Genomic DNA, 19,142 nt, shown 5'->3' with positions numbered 1-19,142 from the left:
TCAGCATGGTGAGCCACACTATTCTGAGCAAACAGTTTCCAAGAGGTGTGCACATTTATCAGTAAGGTTTAAAACCAGAATCTGGCCTGCAGTGGCTGAGGCACACGATAGTGTCCAAATCATGATGTCTCGGAATGACGACAGACTGTTAGGCACTGTTGTCTAAATCTTCACTCAGACCTGGTAGCAAAATGATGTTTTTGTTCTGTTTTGTTTTGTTTTTCTAAAGCAATCTCTATACCGAATGTGGGGCTCAAACTCATCACCCTGAGATCAAGAGTTGCATGCTCTACCGACTAAGCCAGCCAGGCACTCCACTCTGTTACTAGTTTTCCCCTCATATTTTAATTCATTTTTCCTAATCTGACAGAATAATTCAAATAAATTCGCCTTCAGATAAATTCACCAAAACTTAGGTTTGATTTTACTTTTGAGCTATTTCCAGTCTATGTTTTCAACTAGCAAAAGAGATGGTGAGTTGTAACTTCATTTTGTCCTAACATACATCAGGTATCTTCAGAATAAAAAATTCAGTTCTACGTGCTGGGGGTTACAGAGAACAACATATATGAACTAAATCTTCTTGAGAATTAGTTCTTGGCAACAAAAATCACCATCGTCTGTAGAATCAGTATAATTTCTACAGTTAGTTACAACAGTTTTGGTTACAAGTAGGAAAACAGTATAGAAACAGCTTAAGTCACAGAGATATTTGTTATCAGGATTCAAAGGTGACTCACGGAACCTAGGGGCTGAGATGCAGCCCAAACTTAGTAATGAACTGAAACCAAAGATTCAATTATGCCAGGAAGTCTTTATCCTTCGTGCACTCTGTCCGCATGTGTGCTTTGCTCTCTTTCTCAGCGGGCTGAACTTCTATACAACAGAGCAGAATGTGTCTTCTCAAAGGTATACATTCACATCTGCCTCGTTTGAGAGACCAGCCAGACTGAAATTGGAAAGAGGGAGTGGGAAGACTGAGGGACCAGTCCATGAGCTCAGGTTTCCTACAACTGGCATTTTAGAGAACATCTAGTCTAGTACTCTCTCTCTCCTCTCTCTCTCTTTTTCTCTCTCTCTCTCAGTTTATAAGTATTACATGGACATACTCTTGTGGCCATGCAATACATAAACATACACAGAACACAGCAAAATCTCCTCATAATTCCAATTCTCCTTTCTGCACCAAGGATAAACACCATTAACAGTTATATACGCTTCCAGTTTGCTTCTTCTGTGCCCGTATCTGTACCTATATCCATATCTCTGTCTATCTATATCAGTACACTTGTAATAAAACAGATTACCCTCCATAATGTCAATGCCTCATCAAATCAATTGAGGCTCTTAAGAAAAATGTCAGGTTTCTTGAGAAGGAAGCAATTCTGCCTCAAGATTGCAATATAGAAGCCCTGCTTGAGTTTCCAACCTGTGTATCTCAGACTCAAGACTGCAACACGAAATTATCCCTGAATTTCCAGCCTTCTGGCATGCCCAATACATTTCAAACTTGCCAACCCCCATATCCTATTGGTTTAATTTCTCTAGAGAACACCGACTAATACAAATTTTGCTACTGAGAATGGTTCTAGAGGAACACAATCTCAAAGTTGGGTTTCTTGAATTGGTTCTGGGGCTTCTGGATTTGCTTCTCTAATCTGGTTACATTTAAAGGCACTAATAACTTTATTTTCAGTAGGCAAGAGAACACTGATAGTTCACAGCATGATGTGGCAATAGAGATAAACAAATATTACCATTGAATATCCCTAATCAATATTAATAAGAGGCATGGCCCTGGGTGACAATGTATTTGATACCTTAGAACATTTTGTCAAACTAACAAGTATAGTGAGATTGGCTGGTTACTCCTAATTGCATTGGACAGAGTGAGAAAAGAAAAGGAAGTGCTCAAGGATTTGAAATCCCAGCTTGATGCTGAACAAATTACTTGAAGTTTTCTACATCTTGAAAAATCCTTATCTCCACAGGGCACCTGGGTGGCTCAGTCGGTTAAGCATCTGCCTTTGGCTCAGGTCATGATCTCGGGGTCCTGGGATCAAGTCCCACATCGGGCTCCTTGGTCAGCAGAGAGCCTGCTTCTCCCTCTGCCTGTCCCTGCTGCTTGTGGTCTCTCTCTGACAAATAAATAAATAAAATCTTAAAAAATAAATAAATAAAACTTTTGTTTTTATCTAATTTTAGATGTACGGATGAATTGCAAAACAGTATAGAGTTCCTATTTACCCTTTACTCACTTACCTCTGTTAACATCTTACCTGACTATGATATATTTGTCAAAACTAAAATATTAACATTGGTACAATGCAACTCACTGAAGTACAGACTTTATTTGGATTTCCCGTTTTTCCACTAATGTCCTCTTTCTGTCCCAGGATCCAATTCAAGATACCATGTTGTCTTTGGTTGTCATGATTCTTATCTCTCACTTATGATCTATAATCTTTGACTTTTATGACCTTTAACACCTTTGCATAGTATAAGCCAGGTATTTACGAATGTCCCTCAATTTTTGTTTATCTAGAGATTTATTTTTCCAGTTTTTTCCCTTTCTTCTTTCCTGATGTCTAAAGCTTTCCAGAAATTCTTTTTATTTTTTATTTTATTTATTTTTTTAAAGATTTTATTCATTTATTTGAGAGAGAGAGAGCACAAGCAGGGGGGAGCAGCAGAGGGAGAGAAAGAAGCAGGCTTCCTGCTGAGCAGGGAGCCTGATATGGGGCTCGATCCCAAGACCCTGAGATCATGACCTGAGCTGAAGGCAGCCATTTAGCCAACTGAGCCACCCAGGCGCCCTATTTTTAATTTTTTTAAAGTAAACTCTACCCCCAATGTAGGGCTTGAAATCACGACCCCAAGATCAAGAGTCACATTCTCTACTGACTAAGCCAGTCAGCGCCCCTCTAGAATTCTTGTGTAGTAAAAATAATGCCTTACAAATGTAGGACATTTTATGGTTTACAAACCAACATCAAACGCTTGAGTTTGTGTGCTTGCACTCTCTCTTTCTTTCTTTTCTTTTTTTTTTTTTTAAGATTTTATTTATTTATTTGACAGAGACAGAGATAGCAAGAGCAGGAACACAAGCAGGGGGAGTGGGAGAGGGAGAAGCAGGTTTCCCCCAGAGGAGGGAGCCCGATGTGGGATTTGATCCCAGGACCCTGGGATCATGACCTGAGCCGAAGGCAGACGCTTAACGACTGAGCCACCCAAGGCGCCCTCTCCCTTTCTTTCTGACAAATAAATAAATTTTAAAAAAAGAGAAAGAAATGGACAAGAAACAAATAATTATTTAATCATAATTGTAACAAATGCTTAAAAATAAAGTGTGCAGTGCACCAAATAACCAGAAGGTAGCAGGACAGGGTTCTCCAGCTGCGCTAGAATAGTGGTGAATTAATAACAGATACCTGGGTTCAACCAGGCAGTTTTGGGGAGTTTTGACTAGCTGTTGGGAGACCACTGTGAAAATTATTGTTGGAGTCGGTGGTTAGAAACAAAGCCAAGGAGGGCGCCTGGGTGGCTCAGTTGGTTAAGCGACTGCCTTCGGCTCAGGTCATGATCCTGGAGTCCCGGGATCAAGTCCCGCATCGGGCTCCCTGCTCGGCGGGGAGTCTGCTTCTCTCTCTGACCCTCCCCCCTCTCATGTGCTTGCTCTCTCTCATTCTCTCTCTCTCAAATAAATAAATAAAATCTTTAAAAAAAAAAAAAGCCAAGGAAATCTGAACATCTACAGTCAAGTGAGGCTCGTCTCTGGAATAATCTGAATGGAAATAGAACTGGCTGGGTGTTAGGTTGATGGGTTTCTGTGGACTGGCCAGCCTGCAGCTGGACGTGTCTTCTGAGCTCGGCCCTGCCTATTTCAACCAGTGGGACACCGCAGTCCCGTGAAGCGCTCCGACTGCTCCCCTTCATCCTGGGTCCACACTGGCTGGCGAGCGCTGTCTCAGCACCACCATTCCTCACCCGTGCATTCCCCAGTCAGACACGATTCACAGAGGCCAAGTGTGTGGCAGGCCTCACGCTAGTCTGTGAAGACGGCACAGTGCTGCACAAGGCAAGGAGCGTACCGTCTCCTTTAGAGCTTCCCAAACATTCTTGGTTCAGAGCACCCTTAGGCCCAAAGAAATTCCTATCAGTCCCCTTTGTTTAGAAGTTAGGTCCAAACAATTTAATGAGCATTTATATCTGAATAACTTCATAGCTTTTTGAAGATATACCTATAAATTAAAAGAAAATGTAATATTTGTATTTCATTCTAGGATGGGTGTACCTGTTGGGCACTACACAACTTCTCAAACTTTGAAATCAGATTGGACACCACCCCTCATTTCCTGTTCCACAGTGATTTTTGTGTGGTTCTAGCTTTTTATCACAACTGTTGAAAACCCAGCTTTGCAAAGATATGTAGTAGGAAGAAATGTCAAATCTTGAATTATCTCTACTCACAGGCAAGATGTCAGACAGATGACCTGTTTCCTCAAATATTTAAAATATCCTGCTGTAAATATCCTGTGGGTGCACTGTGGTACCCCGACACCTATATCTTGATTTAGCAACAGATCTCTGCTTTAAAATGTCTAAACCCACCGCAGGGCTTCTCAGACTGAGGGCACTTATATATGTGTCCAATAATGTACGTATCTTCACACAAATGAAAGCCAGAGGACCCAGGATCAGTGTCTTCTGCGCTTTGTGGCGGACTACTCACAGATACTTCCTCAGCACTCTGCCCTTGATATGGGGCACTCTAAAGAGCTTCAACTAGACAAATACAGTAGAGGATCATATTTTCTGAACTGCAAATCCGGATACAAAGGTGGGTGAACTTATAAAGACGAAGACTGTTACAGGGCCCTGCCCCAGGAATTCTGGACCCCTGGTCACCACCCATGAAACACCCCAGTGCAGGATTAACCTCCAAGTCCACGGCTAACTAGGTCTCCTAGAGGATGCAGAAATTCCTAATCTCCCCTATGCCTGCCTGCCTGCAGCCTGCCTTAGGAGACATTAAGGTGGAACTAGAAGCATGCCTAAAAGACTACCTGGCATCAATCTCAAAAATAAAACCACCAGTTATTTTACCAGCAAAACGAGTTTACTTGGCAATAGCAGAGGAACTGCAAGTTGGGACAAACTATGGCAAACCACAGGCAAGTCTAAAGAAACAAAGGGACGTTCAGCTTTTATTAGGTTTTAGGGAAAATTTGGGAGGTTTGTTTTGAACAAAAGTTCACTGGAGAAGAATTTGAGGTTTGTCATTGGCTGCAAGCAGTGGTTAGCACATTGCTAGGGCAGAGAGGGATCTTCCTATATCTTAAAAGCAGGATGTGAAAAGTGTCCTCTCTTGTCAAGATAATTCTTTTTTTTTTTTTTTAAGATTTTATTTATTTATTTGACAGAGAGAGACACAGCGAGAGAGGGAACACAAGCAGGGGGAGTGGGAGAGGGAGAAGCAGGCTTCCCGCGGAGCAGGGACCCCAATGCGGGGCTCGATCCCAGGATCCTGGGATCATGACCTGAGCCGAAGGCAGACGCTTAACGACTGAGCCACCCAGGCGTATATCTGTCAAGATAATTCTTATCTTCCTTCCTCCTGCTGGTTTTACGGGCTGCAAGGAGTGGTACTTGCATGAAAGCTTTCCCTTCAGGGCTTCATTTTAAACGAGGTGTCCTTTACTCATTTTCACACTGGTAGAGACTTCTACAAAACTCCACTGTCCCTCCCAGGCCACCTTTTACACACACAGGTGGGTTATCTCACTTGAGGAGTCTGGCAAATAGCTTTAGTTAAAAAACATCTGGGGGAGGGGCGCCTGGGTGGCTCAGTTGGTTAAGCATCTGCCTTCCACTCAGGTCACGATCCCAGGGTCCTGGGATTGGCCTGCATCAGGCTCCCTGCTCAGTGGAAAGTCTGCTTCTCTCTCTCTCCCTGTGCCCCTCCACCCTGCTCGTGCTCTCTTGCTCTGTCTCTCTCTCAAATAAATAAATAAAATCTTAAAAACAAAAAAAAAATCTGGGGGCGGGGGAAGACTCTTGAAACACTCTAGTACATTTCTAAAATAGGTTATTTATTTTAAGTAGGCTCCACACCCAACATGGAGCCCAACGTGGGGCTTGACCTCACAACCCTGAGGTCAAGACCTGAGCTGAGATCAAGAGTCAGAGGCTCAACCGACTGAGCCACCCAGGTGCCCCTAAAATAGGTTTATTTTACTGACTCTTGAAAAGTGGATCTGAGTGGTTAAGCATACAACTCTTGATTTCAGCTCAGGTCATGATCCCAGGTTCAAGAGATCCAGCCCCAGTTAGGCGGCGAGGGGTGGGGGGGCGGGCGGTGGTGGTGGTCCATGCTCAGCAGAGAGTCTGCATGAAATTCTCTCTCTCCCTCTCCCTCTGCCTCTCCCCCCCCAAAATAAATAAATAAATCTTAAAAAAAAAAAAAACAGAAGGGGAACTGAGGTTGGAAGCAACCTAAGAGCTCATCAATAGGCAAATGGATAAGGAAGATGAGGTGTGTGTGTGCGCGTGCACATGCGTGCACGCGCACAGACACACACAGGAATATTATGCAGCCATAAAAAAGGATGAGATCGTGACATTTATGACAACACACCTAAAGAGTATTACGCTAAATGAAATAAGACTAAGACAAATACCATATAATTTCATTCATATGTGGAATCTAAAAAAAATAAAACAATTAGGCAAATAAAAAAGCAGAATCAGACCTGTAAACACAGAGAAAAAACTCATGGTTGCCAGAGGGGGGTAGGGAGTAGATGAGCAAAATGGTGAAGGGGCGTGGGAGATACAGGTTTCCAGCTATGAAATGAATAAGTCACAGGGATAAAACGTACTGCATGCAGAATAGAGTCAATGATATTATAATAGTGTTGTATGGTGACAGATGGAGCTACACTTGTGGTGAACATAGCACGTTTAAACGTGTTGAATCACTCTGTTGTACACCTGAAACGAACGCAACGTTGTGTGCCAATACAACACTCAAATACAAAAATTAATAATAAAAAATTTGGTTGTCCTGCACAAAAAGGTTGAAATTATGCATCTTAGCTTTTTGTTGTCTGTGATAATTCCACAAACTGCTGCAATCCCACCTTGTTCCAAGACTTAATACAAAAATATTTAAATTACTCTCTCTCTCTCTCTCTCACACACACACACACACACACACAGAGTGGAACTAAAGGAGTTTTCTCCAGTGAAGAAAATGTCCCATATTTTCACAGGGGTGTGAATAACAGAGGTGGAAAATCAGAAAAAAACTTACTCAACTGTGGAAAAATGCATAGAAAAATGACAGAGTAAAAATTATCGGTAGAAACTAACTGGTCAATACAGGAGTGTTCATTGTACAATTCTTTCAATTTGGGGTTTTTTTAAAATGTCCATGATATGTACACCTGAAACTAATATAACACTGTATGTTAACTGTACTGGAATTAAAATTAAAAATTTAATAAAAAATAAAAATGAAAAATAAAAACTCCTTGCTTAATCAAGGTAAAAAAAATGCACATCCAATGACCCATTCATTATTCTCCTGGGCGTATACTCAGCAGAAATGCATAAACATAAATCAAGAGACATGTTTTTAAACCTTACAGTGGCATCATTCATACTGAGCAGAGTTCTATTGGCAAAATGAGTAATATTTATTCATAGATACAAGAATTGGGGGGAAAAGCCCATTCATGTCCTTAAGAAATAAGTGTCAAAGATAATTTTTCTTTTTATGTTTAATAATTATACATCAAATTATGTAATGACTTATGTTTTGATCATTTCCCAATTCAGGAGGAAAGAAAATTTTTAAATAAAAAAGTAAAATGTTAGAAATTTTTAAACTAAAAATTAAAGATTTATTTTATTTATTTTTTTTAAAGATTTTATTTATTTATTTGACAGAGAGAGAGCACAAGCAGGGGGAGTGGCAGGCAAAGGCAGTGGGAGAAGCCGACTCCCCACAGAGTTGGGGGAGCCCATGTGGGACTTGATCTCAGGACGCTGGGATCATGATCTGAGCCAAAGGCAGTCGCTTAACCAACTGAGCCACCCAGGCGCCACAAGATTTATTTTAAAAATTTAACTTGGAGCTCGTGGGTGGCTCAATCAAGCCTCTGACTCTTGATTTCAGCTCAAGTCTGGGGTTGGTGAGTTCAAGCCCTGCGTGGTGCTGGGGGTGGAGACTACTTTTAAAAAAAAGTCTTTTCTTTTTTTAAAAGATTTTATTTATTTATTTGAGAGAGAAAGTGCAGAGGGAGAGAGAGGAGCAGACTACCCCCTGAGCAGAGAGCCCTACTGAGGTCTTGATCCCAGGACCCTGAGATCATGATCTGAGCCGAAGACAGACGCCTAACGACTAAGCCACCCTGGTGCCCCCCCAAAAGTCTTTTTTAAATTAAAATTTTATTTATTTATTTGAGAGAGAGAGAGAATGCTCACACGCTCCTGTGGGAAAGGCAGAGGGAGAGGGAGCGAGAGTCCTAAGCAGACTCTGTGCTAGGGGGAGATGATGAGGGGCTCAAGCTCACCACCCTGAGATCAGGACCTCAGCGAAAACCGAGTCCAACGTGCTTAACCGATTGTGCCACCCAGAGCCAGAGCCCGCACCCCCTGAAAAAAAAAGTCTTGAAAAAATAAAATAAAAATAAATAAAACTTAATTCTACACGTAAGATATGATCATTACATTGTATATTAATGTTACCTCAAACAAAACACCAGAACTAAGGAGGGGATGGGTTAAAAACATAATAGAAGTAAAATACAACAAATCTGCTGGATCACTGATTTGGTTGTTCTGAGTAGAAAATTCTTTAAGTTGGTAACTGCTTCTGTAGAATCATCGGTAAGTAACGGGCCCAGGCAGCTATGGAGGGAGGGCCTGCTTCCTTCCTAAACAACCTTTTCTCACCTCGGACCCGTCTCCCTCTTCCTACCTAGGAGGCTGAGTCAGAAAACGCGTGGGCGGTTTGCGCTTGCCTGCGCACCGCGACCAGCGGAACCTAACCTCCGGGCGGCTGGGTGCGCCCCGTCCAGTCCCCGCACAGCCCGGTCTCCCAGCACCCCGACCGAGCGCCCGGCGGGACCGAACCCCGCGCGGCTCCCTTCCTTGTGCTCCGCCCTGCGCCCCGTCCCGCCCCTCCCGGGTGGCGCCCCGCCCCACCCGCATTCTGCTCCGCCCCTCCCGGGTTGCGCCCCGCCCACATTTCGCCCCGCCCCGCCGCGACGAAGCTCGCCTCGGCCTGTAGCGACCGTTTTCTGACTCAGCCAGAGGGGCTCTGGCTCTGTGTGGCACGCAGCTCCGCCCCCTGCGTCCCGCCCCGCTCCTCCCCCTGCGTCCCGCCCCGCTCCGCCCTCCGTTCCGCCCCACCCTGCGCCCCGTGCTCCTCCCGGATTGCCCCGCCCCGTGCGCCCAGCTCGGCCTCGACCCCGCTCGTCTAACCAGTGCGGTCCGCTTGGGCACGGTGGGCGCGAACGTGGGCAGGCAGATGCAGGGCGCTGTGGCCGAGCCCGCCCTCGCCCCGGTTACGCGGCAGGTCAGCGGCCGCGCCGCCCCAGCCGCAGTCCCGAGCGGCCCCGAGCGCGGGCAGCCCCTGGCCGCAGCGGTAGCCGAGCTGCCCGTGCTGGACGCCTCCGGGAGGCAGGTGCCGTTCGGCGCGCTGTTTCGGGAGCGTCGGGCTGTCGTAGTCTTCGTGCGGGTGAGCGCGGGCAGCGCGGGGCGGCCCGGAGTAGGGACTCTGCCGGCAGGCTGGGATGGAGGTTGCTTCTACAGCTTCGGCTGGGGGGGACATCGGGTCCTTCGAAAGGCCCAAGACCCGAGAGTGCGGTCCAGCTGGGCCTGGCCCTTCCCATTGCCGTCCACTAGAGGCTTCCGGAATGCGAACAGCTCCTCTCGCTTCCTTTAATAGGAATGGAAAAACAGCTCGCCAAGCCAAGTCCATTTTCCCAGCAAAGGAGGAGGCCTAAGGGAGTGGGTGCGGCCCAGTTTTAACGCATCTCGGGCGCCCTTCGCGCCTTTTTCTACCCGCTGTGAGTGGCATTAATTAGCGTCACGCGTAACGAAGTACTTGGTCTTTTCTGAACCCTGAGGGTATTGGTCGCTAACTTGTCCTTTTTGACGTGTTCGGATTTCAGCATTTCCTGTGTTACATTTGCAAGGAATACGTAGAAGATCTGGCCAAAATCCCCAAGAGTTTTTTACAAGTAAGTTTCCTGAGAGTGAGCAGCAGCGTGCCCTGTTTCAGGGCGACCTTGTGAAAGTCACCTGTCATTTCTAAGTAGCCCGGTGGGATGAGGTGCAGAGTACGACTCCTCTCCAGAACAGACCCTCGCAAACCCTGATTATCACCTTCCCACACATCTTCCAACACCTTCAAAAAAGAGAGAGACGTTAGAGATCTATTTCTGTCCTACTTTATTTGCTACTGCCTGCTTATAAACGTACTAACTATAATAATTTCAATGTTAGTAACCTATTTGCAAATGTTGAATGATAATGACCAAAAGCACAGATGCTAGAAATTATTAATATTTTATTTCCCTTTTTTTTTTAATAAGAACACTCCAAATAGTTGTTCATTATAGGAAAATACTAATATATCTTAAAGGTTAAAATTTGTATTTGTTAGGATGTGCCTTCCACATTCCTGTGACAACCACATACATATGTTCTTTTCAGGCACATATACATTTGTCCCCACGTGAGCTTTTGAGTGAAGCAATTGGGCAACCTTTGTAAAACTAAGATCTGTTTTCATCAGGCGTTATTAATTGGGATGTGAAAAAATGAAACTGATTAACCCTACTTCAATAATTTTTATTCTTTTTTAGTGTACACCTTTGGGGGGGAGCATAGAGAATTTTTTTGAGAATTATTGACTACATTATTTTGAAGTTCTTAGCAAGAGATCAACTGAATTAACCGAACATTTTAGCATACATTGCTTTGCTTTGACTCACACAATTTTGCTGTTTATTCCATTCTTCTAGAAGCCTATAGGTGGCATTAGAATGGAACAAAAGAGTTGGACAAGGGGAAGTTTTATAAAATATATATAATTTCTGGTAATATGTACCTGTCCCTTTTTTCTCCTAAAGGAAGCAGATGTCACCCTAATAGTGATTGGACAGTCATCCTACCATCATATCGAGGTAAATATATCGGCAATTGAGAAACTAACAAATTAAATCTATTTCAGACATAAAAATTATTTATTTGAAGCACTAAGTGTAGGTTAAATTTGCTAAAATAAAGGTAGGTTATCATTACTTTTCTCTCATTTTTGCTTATACAAATCCAAATATCTTTTTTTAGCCTTTCTGCAAACTGACTGGGTATTCTCATGAAATCTATGTTGATCCTGAGAGAGAAATTTATAAAAAATTGGGAATGAAAAGAGGTGAAGAAATTGCCGCCTCAGGTAAGACATGACACGTCTCATCAGAAAGCGCTAATGGTGCATTTGCACATTTCTGTATGTATGCATGGGAAAAGAAATGGTAAATTCATAAATCAGCCTGCTTTTTATGATTCTAGTAAGTGGGCCAGATACAGCAGACTCTCAAAGATTCCTTTCCTGGGCGTAATCACATAGAAGACTATTGGCAAAGCACTAAATGAGTGGAAAAAGCAAGTTGCAGGACAGTGTTTTCGGTATGATTCTATTTTTGTGGAAATAAAAACCATTTTCGTAAAGATCAGGAGTACGTGTGTGTGTGTAATAAAAAAAGTTTTAGGGGCGCCTGGGTGGCTGAGTCGTTGAGCGTCTGCCTTCAGCTCAGGTCATGATCCCAGGGTCCTGGGATCGAGCCCCACATCGGGCTCCCTGCTCAGTGGGAAGCCTGCTTTTCCCTCTCCCACTCCCCCTGCTTGTGTTCCCTCTCTCGCTGTATCTCTCTCTGTCAAATAAATAAATAAATACAATCTTTAAAAAAAAAAAGGTTTTAAAAGATATTGCCATGCTTACCCCAAGGTCTGGAAGTTAGAAAAGTGGCCTTTGTATTTTTAACAATGAGTACATTTTACTTTCGTAATTAAATGAAAAATAATATTGCTTGAGTCAATATATTTTCTTACCATGGCTTTGAATACTCTATGTTCTTTAATTGATGAAATGTTAGTTTTCATTTGAAGCCCAACTCAAAGGGGCTCTTAATAGCCCCTCCTGCAGAAGTTATTCCTTCCCTCATTATGCCTGAATAGCCCCTTGTACTTTATCATACACTCTATCATTACACTTAAGGTGTCCAGATAGTATAGTTAGTTGAAGAGTTTGAGGTTTTGTCTTTATGTGGTCCACATTCCCTGCCTTTAATGCAGTTCTCTGTAATTTAACAGAGCTTCGTCAGCTTTAGGTGAACTGTTTCTGTATTAAGTAGAAAGAATGGCTTCTGAAATGCCAGTTGAAAGAACTCAAACACAAATCACTCATTCTCAACAAATATTGTTGAGCTCCTGTCTGTAATCCGCACTTTGTTGGATGCTCCCAAGAGGACAGTGATAAACAGCCCCCTGCCATCCTGAAATTCATACTCTATTCTGGGAGACAGAAACAAACAGCTGATTACAATACAATTTAAGGGCTTGTAATAGAGAACATGTACTAGGAATACCTATGCTGGAAATACGAGGGGAGAGAAGAATCTCAGAAGGCTTTATGGAGGAGGTGTCATCTAAGCCCACTCTTAAAGGAGTTAGCTGGGTGAAGTGGGGCTGGGGAAGGGTGCTGCTGACCGAAAGCAGCACATGCAAAGGTACACAGGCATGAAAAACTGTGACTCTTGGACAAGCACAGGTCCCTGTGTCAGGCCGGAGTCTAGCCAGTTGGGGAATTGGTGTGAGCCAAGGGACAGGTTGTGGCTAATTCGGGCCGAGTCTGGGGTGACATGCCAAGGAGTTTGGATTTGTTCTGGAGGAGTGGGGGTGTCATACAAGCATTTGAAGTGATGAAGTCGTTGTCCTGTGTCCAGAGTGGATGAGTAATTGGAACTCACCAAACCAGAGCCAGTGATACGGTTGTAGTAGGTTGTAGTAATAGACTAGAAAGAAATGACAGTGGAGATGGAGAGGAGGAGATGGGTCAGGAGCTATTTATGACATAGAGTTGACATGATCCCTTTACTGATGTTTTTAAGGAAAGCAACCTAAACTTTATTAAAACTAATGATGAGCTAGCATAAACACAGAGTGTGCTCTTTCCTTTTTCTCCTTGGTATAGGAAATTGCAGTGTGTACATTGTGAGCCTTACTTCTTGGTAGACTGTTTTCTGTGTTGTAACAGTCCCAGCTGTGCAAGTTGTTTATCATTTAGCACTTTAGATTTAAACTGTGAGTTTCACCTTAGTAACACCTCATGGTTCATCGGTTCATCACGCAATAAAAATACAGAATTGCAAAGAAAACAGTTGAACTCTAAACAAAATATATGCTTATAATTATTAGAGAAGGTATATTCAAATCTTTTAAACTCCTGTGACCTGTGTCAAAGTACTGTATTTCCAACCAGAAAATATTATTCTCTCATAAAATCAACTTTTAAAAGTTCCTCTCTGAAAGAGCAGAAATCTCAGAATAGTCCCTCTTGAAGAGTAAGACTCTAAAAAATATAATAATACATCAAAAACTAATGATGTAATGTACGGTGATTAACATAACATAATAAAAAAATAAAAAAGATCAAAAAAATATAATTTTAAATTAATGGACATTTTATAAAGACAATAAGAAAATAAGGCCCTTAAATGCCAGGGAGTAATGGGTTTGTAGAAGACTAAAAAACAGGCGTTTTATACAAAAGAACTAAATTCAAATGGGCAAAATTAGGTTGTGTTTGTGGCAAAGATTGTTAAATTTTAGGTCATGGAATCTCCTTCAATTGAATTTCTGAAATTTCAGAAATATTAAATGACCCCTTCTTTGGACATGAAGAGATAGTTTGGGTTTCTGAATATTTATTTTAGACATAGAATCCTAGAAAACAGTAAAATTTAGTCTTTTACTCATGTCTCTAAGGTAATGGGCCTGTATTTGTTTCTTGGTGAGATAAATGTCCATCATAATAGAAACATGAAAGAAATAGAAGAGTCAGAGAGAGGAAGGGAAATGATAGGTACCTGGAAATACTAAGGATTCAGGCAGGTTAAAGGCAGCATAACCATCAAAATAAAAAGCCGGAAGCAAGACATAAAAGGCAGGGATGGGGAAAGATAAGTTATGAGAAGGGTAAAGAGAGTGGGTCCCTTTGCTCAGAGGGAGCGGAAGTGAAGTATTAGTCCGTGTGGGAAAGGAGATGGAAAAACTGACAGCCAGGGGGAGCTGGGGAGGCGCTGGACTAGCTGCTGTCACAGACAGCTCCCCAAGTCTCAGCGGCACAGCACGGGAGAGGTTAAGTTCTTCTGTTCAAGATGGCATATCTATTCAGATGCCTTTCCTCCAAGCAGCAGTACAGCAGGGAGCCAGGGGGAGGGGCCCAGGCCCCTTTCACCTTGTGGCTCTGTCATTTTCATCCCGGGGCTTCCAGGAATGTAGAAGGAACATGGAGGTTTTAAGGAGCTGGCCGGGAAGTGGCCCGTATCATTCTACTCATGGGTTAGAACATAGTCACATGGCCATAAGGAACTGCCGGGAAGACTGGAAATGTAGTTCAGCTGTGAGCCCAGAAAGAGGAAATGGGTTTTGAGGAGCATATACTGGTCTGTGCCACAGTGTCTCTTGAAAGGGAGTGTGGTTACGTATTAGTAGGTGAGAAATTAAACAGAGGATAAATGATGTATTAAAAGGGAAAGCATTAAGGGCACCTGGCTAGCTCAGTCAGTATGGCATGTGACTCTTGATCTTGGGGTTGTGAGTTGGAGCCCCATGTTGGGTATGGAGATTACTTAAAATCTTTTTAAAAAAAATGGTGGGAGAAAGCACTGTCAGTTTGAGAAGTCTGTAGCGGACATTTTTCTGTGGCAGATGATTGGGGTATATCATCACTTCTTTAAAGTAGTAGTTCTCAAGCAGGGTACATTTGGTGTTATCTGGAGACACTTTAGGTTTGTCACAACGTGGTGAAGGTACGGCAGCATCTAGTGGGTATGCAGGACAGTGATGCTGCTAACCACCCTGCGTTGCACTGGATGAAGACTTACGTGGTCCAGAATGTCAATAGGGAAAGGCTGAGAAACCTTTCTTTGGAGGAAGAAAAGAAGACAAGTTGGAAGTAAGATAACACAAGAAAAAATATTTCAAGGGGGATGGGCAAAAATAGGTGAAGGGGAGTGGGAGATACAGGCTTCGGGTATGGACTGAAGAAGTCACGGGGCTGAGAGGTACAGCATAGGGAATAGAGTCAGCGATACTGTACCGGCCTCGTATGATGGCAGGTGGCAGCTAACGTGCAGTGAGCCCAGCCCAGGTGCAGGGTCGTGGCATCACCACAGTCTACACCAGGGCGTGCTGGGTCAACTATACCTCAAACAAAAGAAGTTTTATAGAAGCACTAACATTATCTTCTGATATCTAATTGAATATAAAATGATAATATCTAAAGACAATTCCCAATATTTCAGGAAAGAGCCCCCATATAAAATCAAATATACTCTCAGGAAGCATTCGGAGCCTGTGGAGGGCAGTGACTGGCCCTCTTTTTGATTTTCAAGGAGACCCTGCTCAGCAAGGCGGAACCCTCATCTTAGGTCCAGGTAAGCGTCAAAGCCCAGATCCAGTGGCACACTTTTTGTGCCTTTTAGAAGTTAGGAGGCCACACAGTTTCTTCATAAAATAGATACCAGGTAAAAATGGCAATTTGACATTGTAACAGTCACGATTCTGTGCTTATAGGGGTCACCTTTGTTTTCAAACGCTTCTGTGTATTTTGGTGTCTGTTTATTGGGTGTAATGTGCCCATCATTCTGTGCCTGAGTGATTTCAGGTATTTGGGATAGGAAAGTCAGCGGTGCTTTGGTTAATTGTATTTGTCTATAAAACTGTTTAAAAAGTTCCTGGACGAGGGGCGCCTGGGTGGGTCAGCCGCTTGTGCACCAGATACTTGATTCCAGCTCAGGCCGTGGTCTCAGGGTCCTGGGATTGAGCCCCGTGTCAGGCTCCATGTTCAGCGGGGAGTCTGCTTGTCTCCTTCTCCCTCTGCCCCTCCCCACCTCCCTAAAATAAATAAATAAATCTTTAAAAAAAAAAAAAGTTCATGGAAGAGAGGGGCACCTAGGTGGCTCAGTTGGTTAAGCGTCAGATGCTTGATTTTAGCTCAGGTCATGATCTCAGGGTCGTGAGATGGAGCCCTGTGTGGGCTGCACTCAACAGGGAGTTTGCTCGAGATCCTCTCTCTTTCCCTTCCCCTCTCCCCACGCTCGAGTGCTCTCTAAAATAAATAAATATTAAAAAAAAAAAAGTTCATGGAAGTGAACATTTCCAACAAACCATCAAGCCTTTTTTTTTTTTTCTCAATAGAAGAATCAATCCAGTTACTTATATCTAACAAGGCTAGAAGACTTGCTCAGTGTCAGAAAGCAAGTCAGCTCCAGGGACAGCTCATTCAGTAACAATTACTATAAGCCACATAGTTTTAATAGCTTTATTGATCACTTTGGGCCACCTGAAATTTCTTTGGCTCCACACTGCTAAATGGTTGAGTGTTAGATCTCTACCATGGTCAAGTATTGTAGTCAGGGACAGGCACTCACATATGACAGTGTAAATCACTAAATTGTAAATAGATTTTCTTGGTTCTTCTTCCTCTTGAAAATTGTCCACATTAGCGAGCATAGCTTCTACGAGTTATAAAATTAACATTTACTTTAATAAACTCCACATGTCTAAAAGTCTTTAGAAGGAGGCTTTTGACCAAGCATTATGGCTTTTTGGCTTTCTGCAGCTGGAGCACTTTAGCTAGCTAAAACCTGTAATTTAATCTCTCTTTCCATCTCTTGTGAATTTATACCAGTTAGACTAGAAAAAAAGAGAAGCCCTGTTTTATGAGAATGAGTCCTCTAGATTAGCCCTGAATGACCTTGAGCCATATTTTTGGATGGCTTGTTTCCATCTTCAGACCCGATTTGAGTCCCTAATCTCCATGTCTCAGCATGATTTGACCACATGTTCAGATGTGTAAGGGTGACCCAGCGCACAGAGAGCATCATTTGTGTGCCAAGTTGGGAACATAATTGAGTATGTGAGGACTATGTAAGGAGTATATTTTGATACTACCTGCTGGAAGAAATGTAGCTCCTCTAAGGGAAGAGCTGGGTATACTTATTTATAGAAACCTTTCATGGTTAAACCTGTATTTCATTTTGCCTTATTTGATAATAAGCTAATTTATGATATTAAATATACAGTGATTACTGTAGATTACTGATGCCTTTTTTTTTTTAAGATTTTATTTATTTGACAGAGAGCACAAGCAGGGGGAGTGGCGGGCAGAGGGAGAAGCAGGCTCCCCACTGAGCAAGGAGCCTGATGCAGGACTCGATCCCAGGACCCTGGGATCATGACCTGAGCCAAAGGCAGATGCTTAACCGACTGAGCCACCCAGGCGCCCAAAAACATGCCTCTTATATTTACTTAATCTTATGTTTTAAGTTAAAATTCTGGTCTTGAGTCCAAGAATCAAAGTAAAAAAGACCCTAGACCTATAAATTATGACTTTTTAATTTGAGCAGATAAAAGGATTGTGGACATCTAAGTGTATTGTAACTGACTGTCTCAATGCCCTGATTTTTTAGCCTCTTTTGGTCTATGATTATAATGCAGATAACCTATTAAATCAGTGTTTGGCAGTGAATTTTTTTTTTTGAAGCAAGTGATTTATTCCATTATTACATTTAAGAAACAGATGTGATTTTCCAGCTTGATATTTATGCTAGTTCCATATTCTGCCTGTCTGTTTGACAGGATATTTTATTTAATTACATCTAATAAAACCTAACGGAGGTTATAATTTAAGAATCTTTCCCCTTGGATCTCATAAAACATTAAGTATCACTCTTATTTAACCATAATCCATGTCATGCTTTATTACCTTAATTTTAAATTATTAGGGCATTATACAGAGAATATTATGAACTCCAGGCAATCAATTTTTCCCTTTAGACTAATTAAAAGTTGAAAAGATTCCTTGATTCTAATAAGCAATAAATCTAATGAATCTATATGCCTACCTTTGCCTTTTATTCTCTTCTAGGTAACAACATCCATTTTATACACTGTGATAAAAATAGGTTGGATCACAAACCCATCAACTCTGTTTTACAGCTTGTAGGAGTTCAGCACGTGGACTTTACAAGCAGACCTTCAGTTATCCATGTGTAATGGCATAGACTGTTGTCACTTTCAAATGGACCCTTGGGATAGGACCTGAAATGTTCAGAGTCAGGTATCCTTGTGCAGTGTCTAACTTGTTGGCGTGTCCCAGCCTTTGACGAGTTATGAAAACATGAAGAGACCATGTACCAGTCATTGCATGCTGGGAGGCATTAGTTGTCAAAAATATGATCTATATTTATAATTCTATAGCTTTTAAAATTTTATGTGAAATACAATTTTATTTATATAAAACTTTAAAAGCTATAAAATTAGAAATACCATTCTATATTTTGCATGATGGTATATCCATTCAATGAAAGTTTCTGTTGGCCATTAAAATAATAAATTCTTTTGAAGAACATATAAATGGAAAGGTAAGCAACTCACCAAAAAGCAGGATATCAAATTCTGTAAATAATATAATCATATTTTTTATATGTTTATATTTTTGTATGCTTAGGAAAAAATATAGGAAATAAACACACCAGAATATTGCCAGTAGGTACCTCTATATGGTAGGATTACAGGTGTCTTTATTTTCTTTTCCATACTTTTCTTTATCTCCGAACTATTGTATAATGAGCATGAGTCATTTTTTTGGCCAGGAAAAGTTCTTTAAATTTATATGAAGAATATATTCCTACATAACAAGTTCTGCAAAGTTGCATTTATATAGGTTGCTGTCCACATGTTTCTATCCTCACTGCTTTACTCAGAGGAACTATGGCAAACCAGACCTTCTGCATAGCCTGTGTCCAAGGCACCTTGTACCACACACCCACTACCCATTT

The 19,142-nt window shown here is 42.2% G+C and overlaps 1 protein-coding gene across 1 annotated transcript; it reads left to right on the top strand.

Moving 5' to 3' along the window:
- The first annotated feature begins 9,455 nt into the window (after positions 1-9,455).
- PRXL2C (peroxiredoxin like 2C) lies at positions 9,456-18,381 on the top strand. The gene is made up of 6 exons (XM_021677901.2): positions 9,456-9,748; positions 10,185-10,253; positions 11,148-11,201; positions 11,365-11,470; positions 15,603-15,734; positions 18,230-18,381. Exons 1-6 carry the CDS (start codon positions 9,539-9,541, stop codon positions 18,355-18,357), a joined length of 699 nt encoding a protein of 232 aa, XP_021533576.1. The 5' UTR covers positions 9,456-9,538; the 3' UTR covers positions 18,358-18,381.
- The last annotated feature ends 761 nt before the right edge of the window (positions 18,382-19,142 follow it).

The sequence above is a fragment of the Neomonachus schauinslandi genome, chromosome 13, assembly GCF_002201575.2.
Source record: "Neomonachus schauinslandi chromosome 13, ASM220157v2, whole genome shotgun sequence".
Lineage (NCBI taxonomy): Eukaryota > Metazoa > Chordata > Mammalia > Carnivora > Phocidae > Neomonachus > Neomonachus schauinslandi.
The sequence above is the reverse complement of the archived record's forward strand: the minus strand, read 5'-3'. Positions and strand labels throughout refer to the sequence as shown.

Excerpts from the sequence above, each read along its gene's own strand:
- PRXL2C (XM_021677901.2), top strand. The coding sequence starts at position 9,539 with ATGCAGGGCGCTGTGGCCGAGCCCGCCCTCGCCCCGGTTACGCGGCAG. Across the intron at positions 9,749-10,184 it reads CTGTCGTAGTCTTCGTGCGG|CATTTCCTGTGTTACATTTG; the intron begins GTGAGCGCGGGC and ends TTCGGATTTCAG. Across the intron at positions 11,202-11,364 it reads CATCCTACCATCATATCGAG|CCTTTCTGCAAACTGACTGG; the intron begins GTAAATATATCG and ends ATCTTTTTTTAG.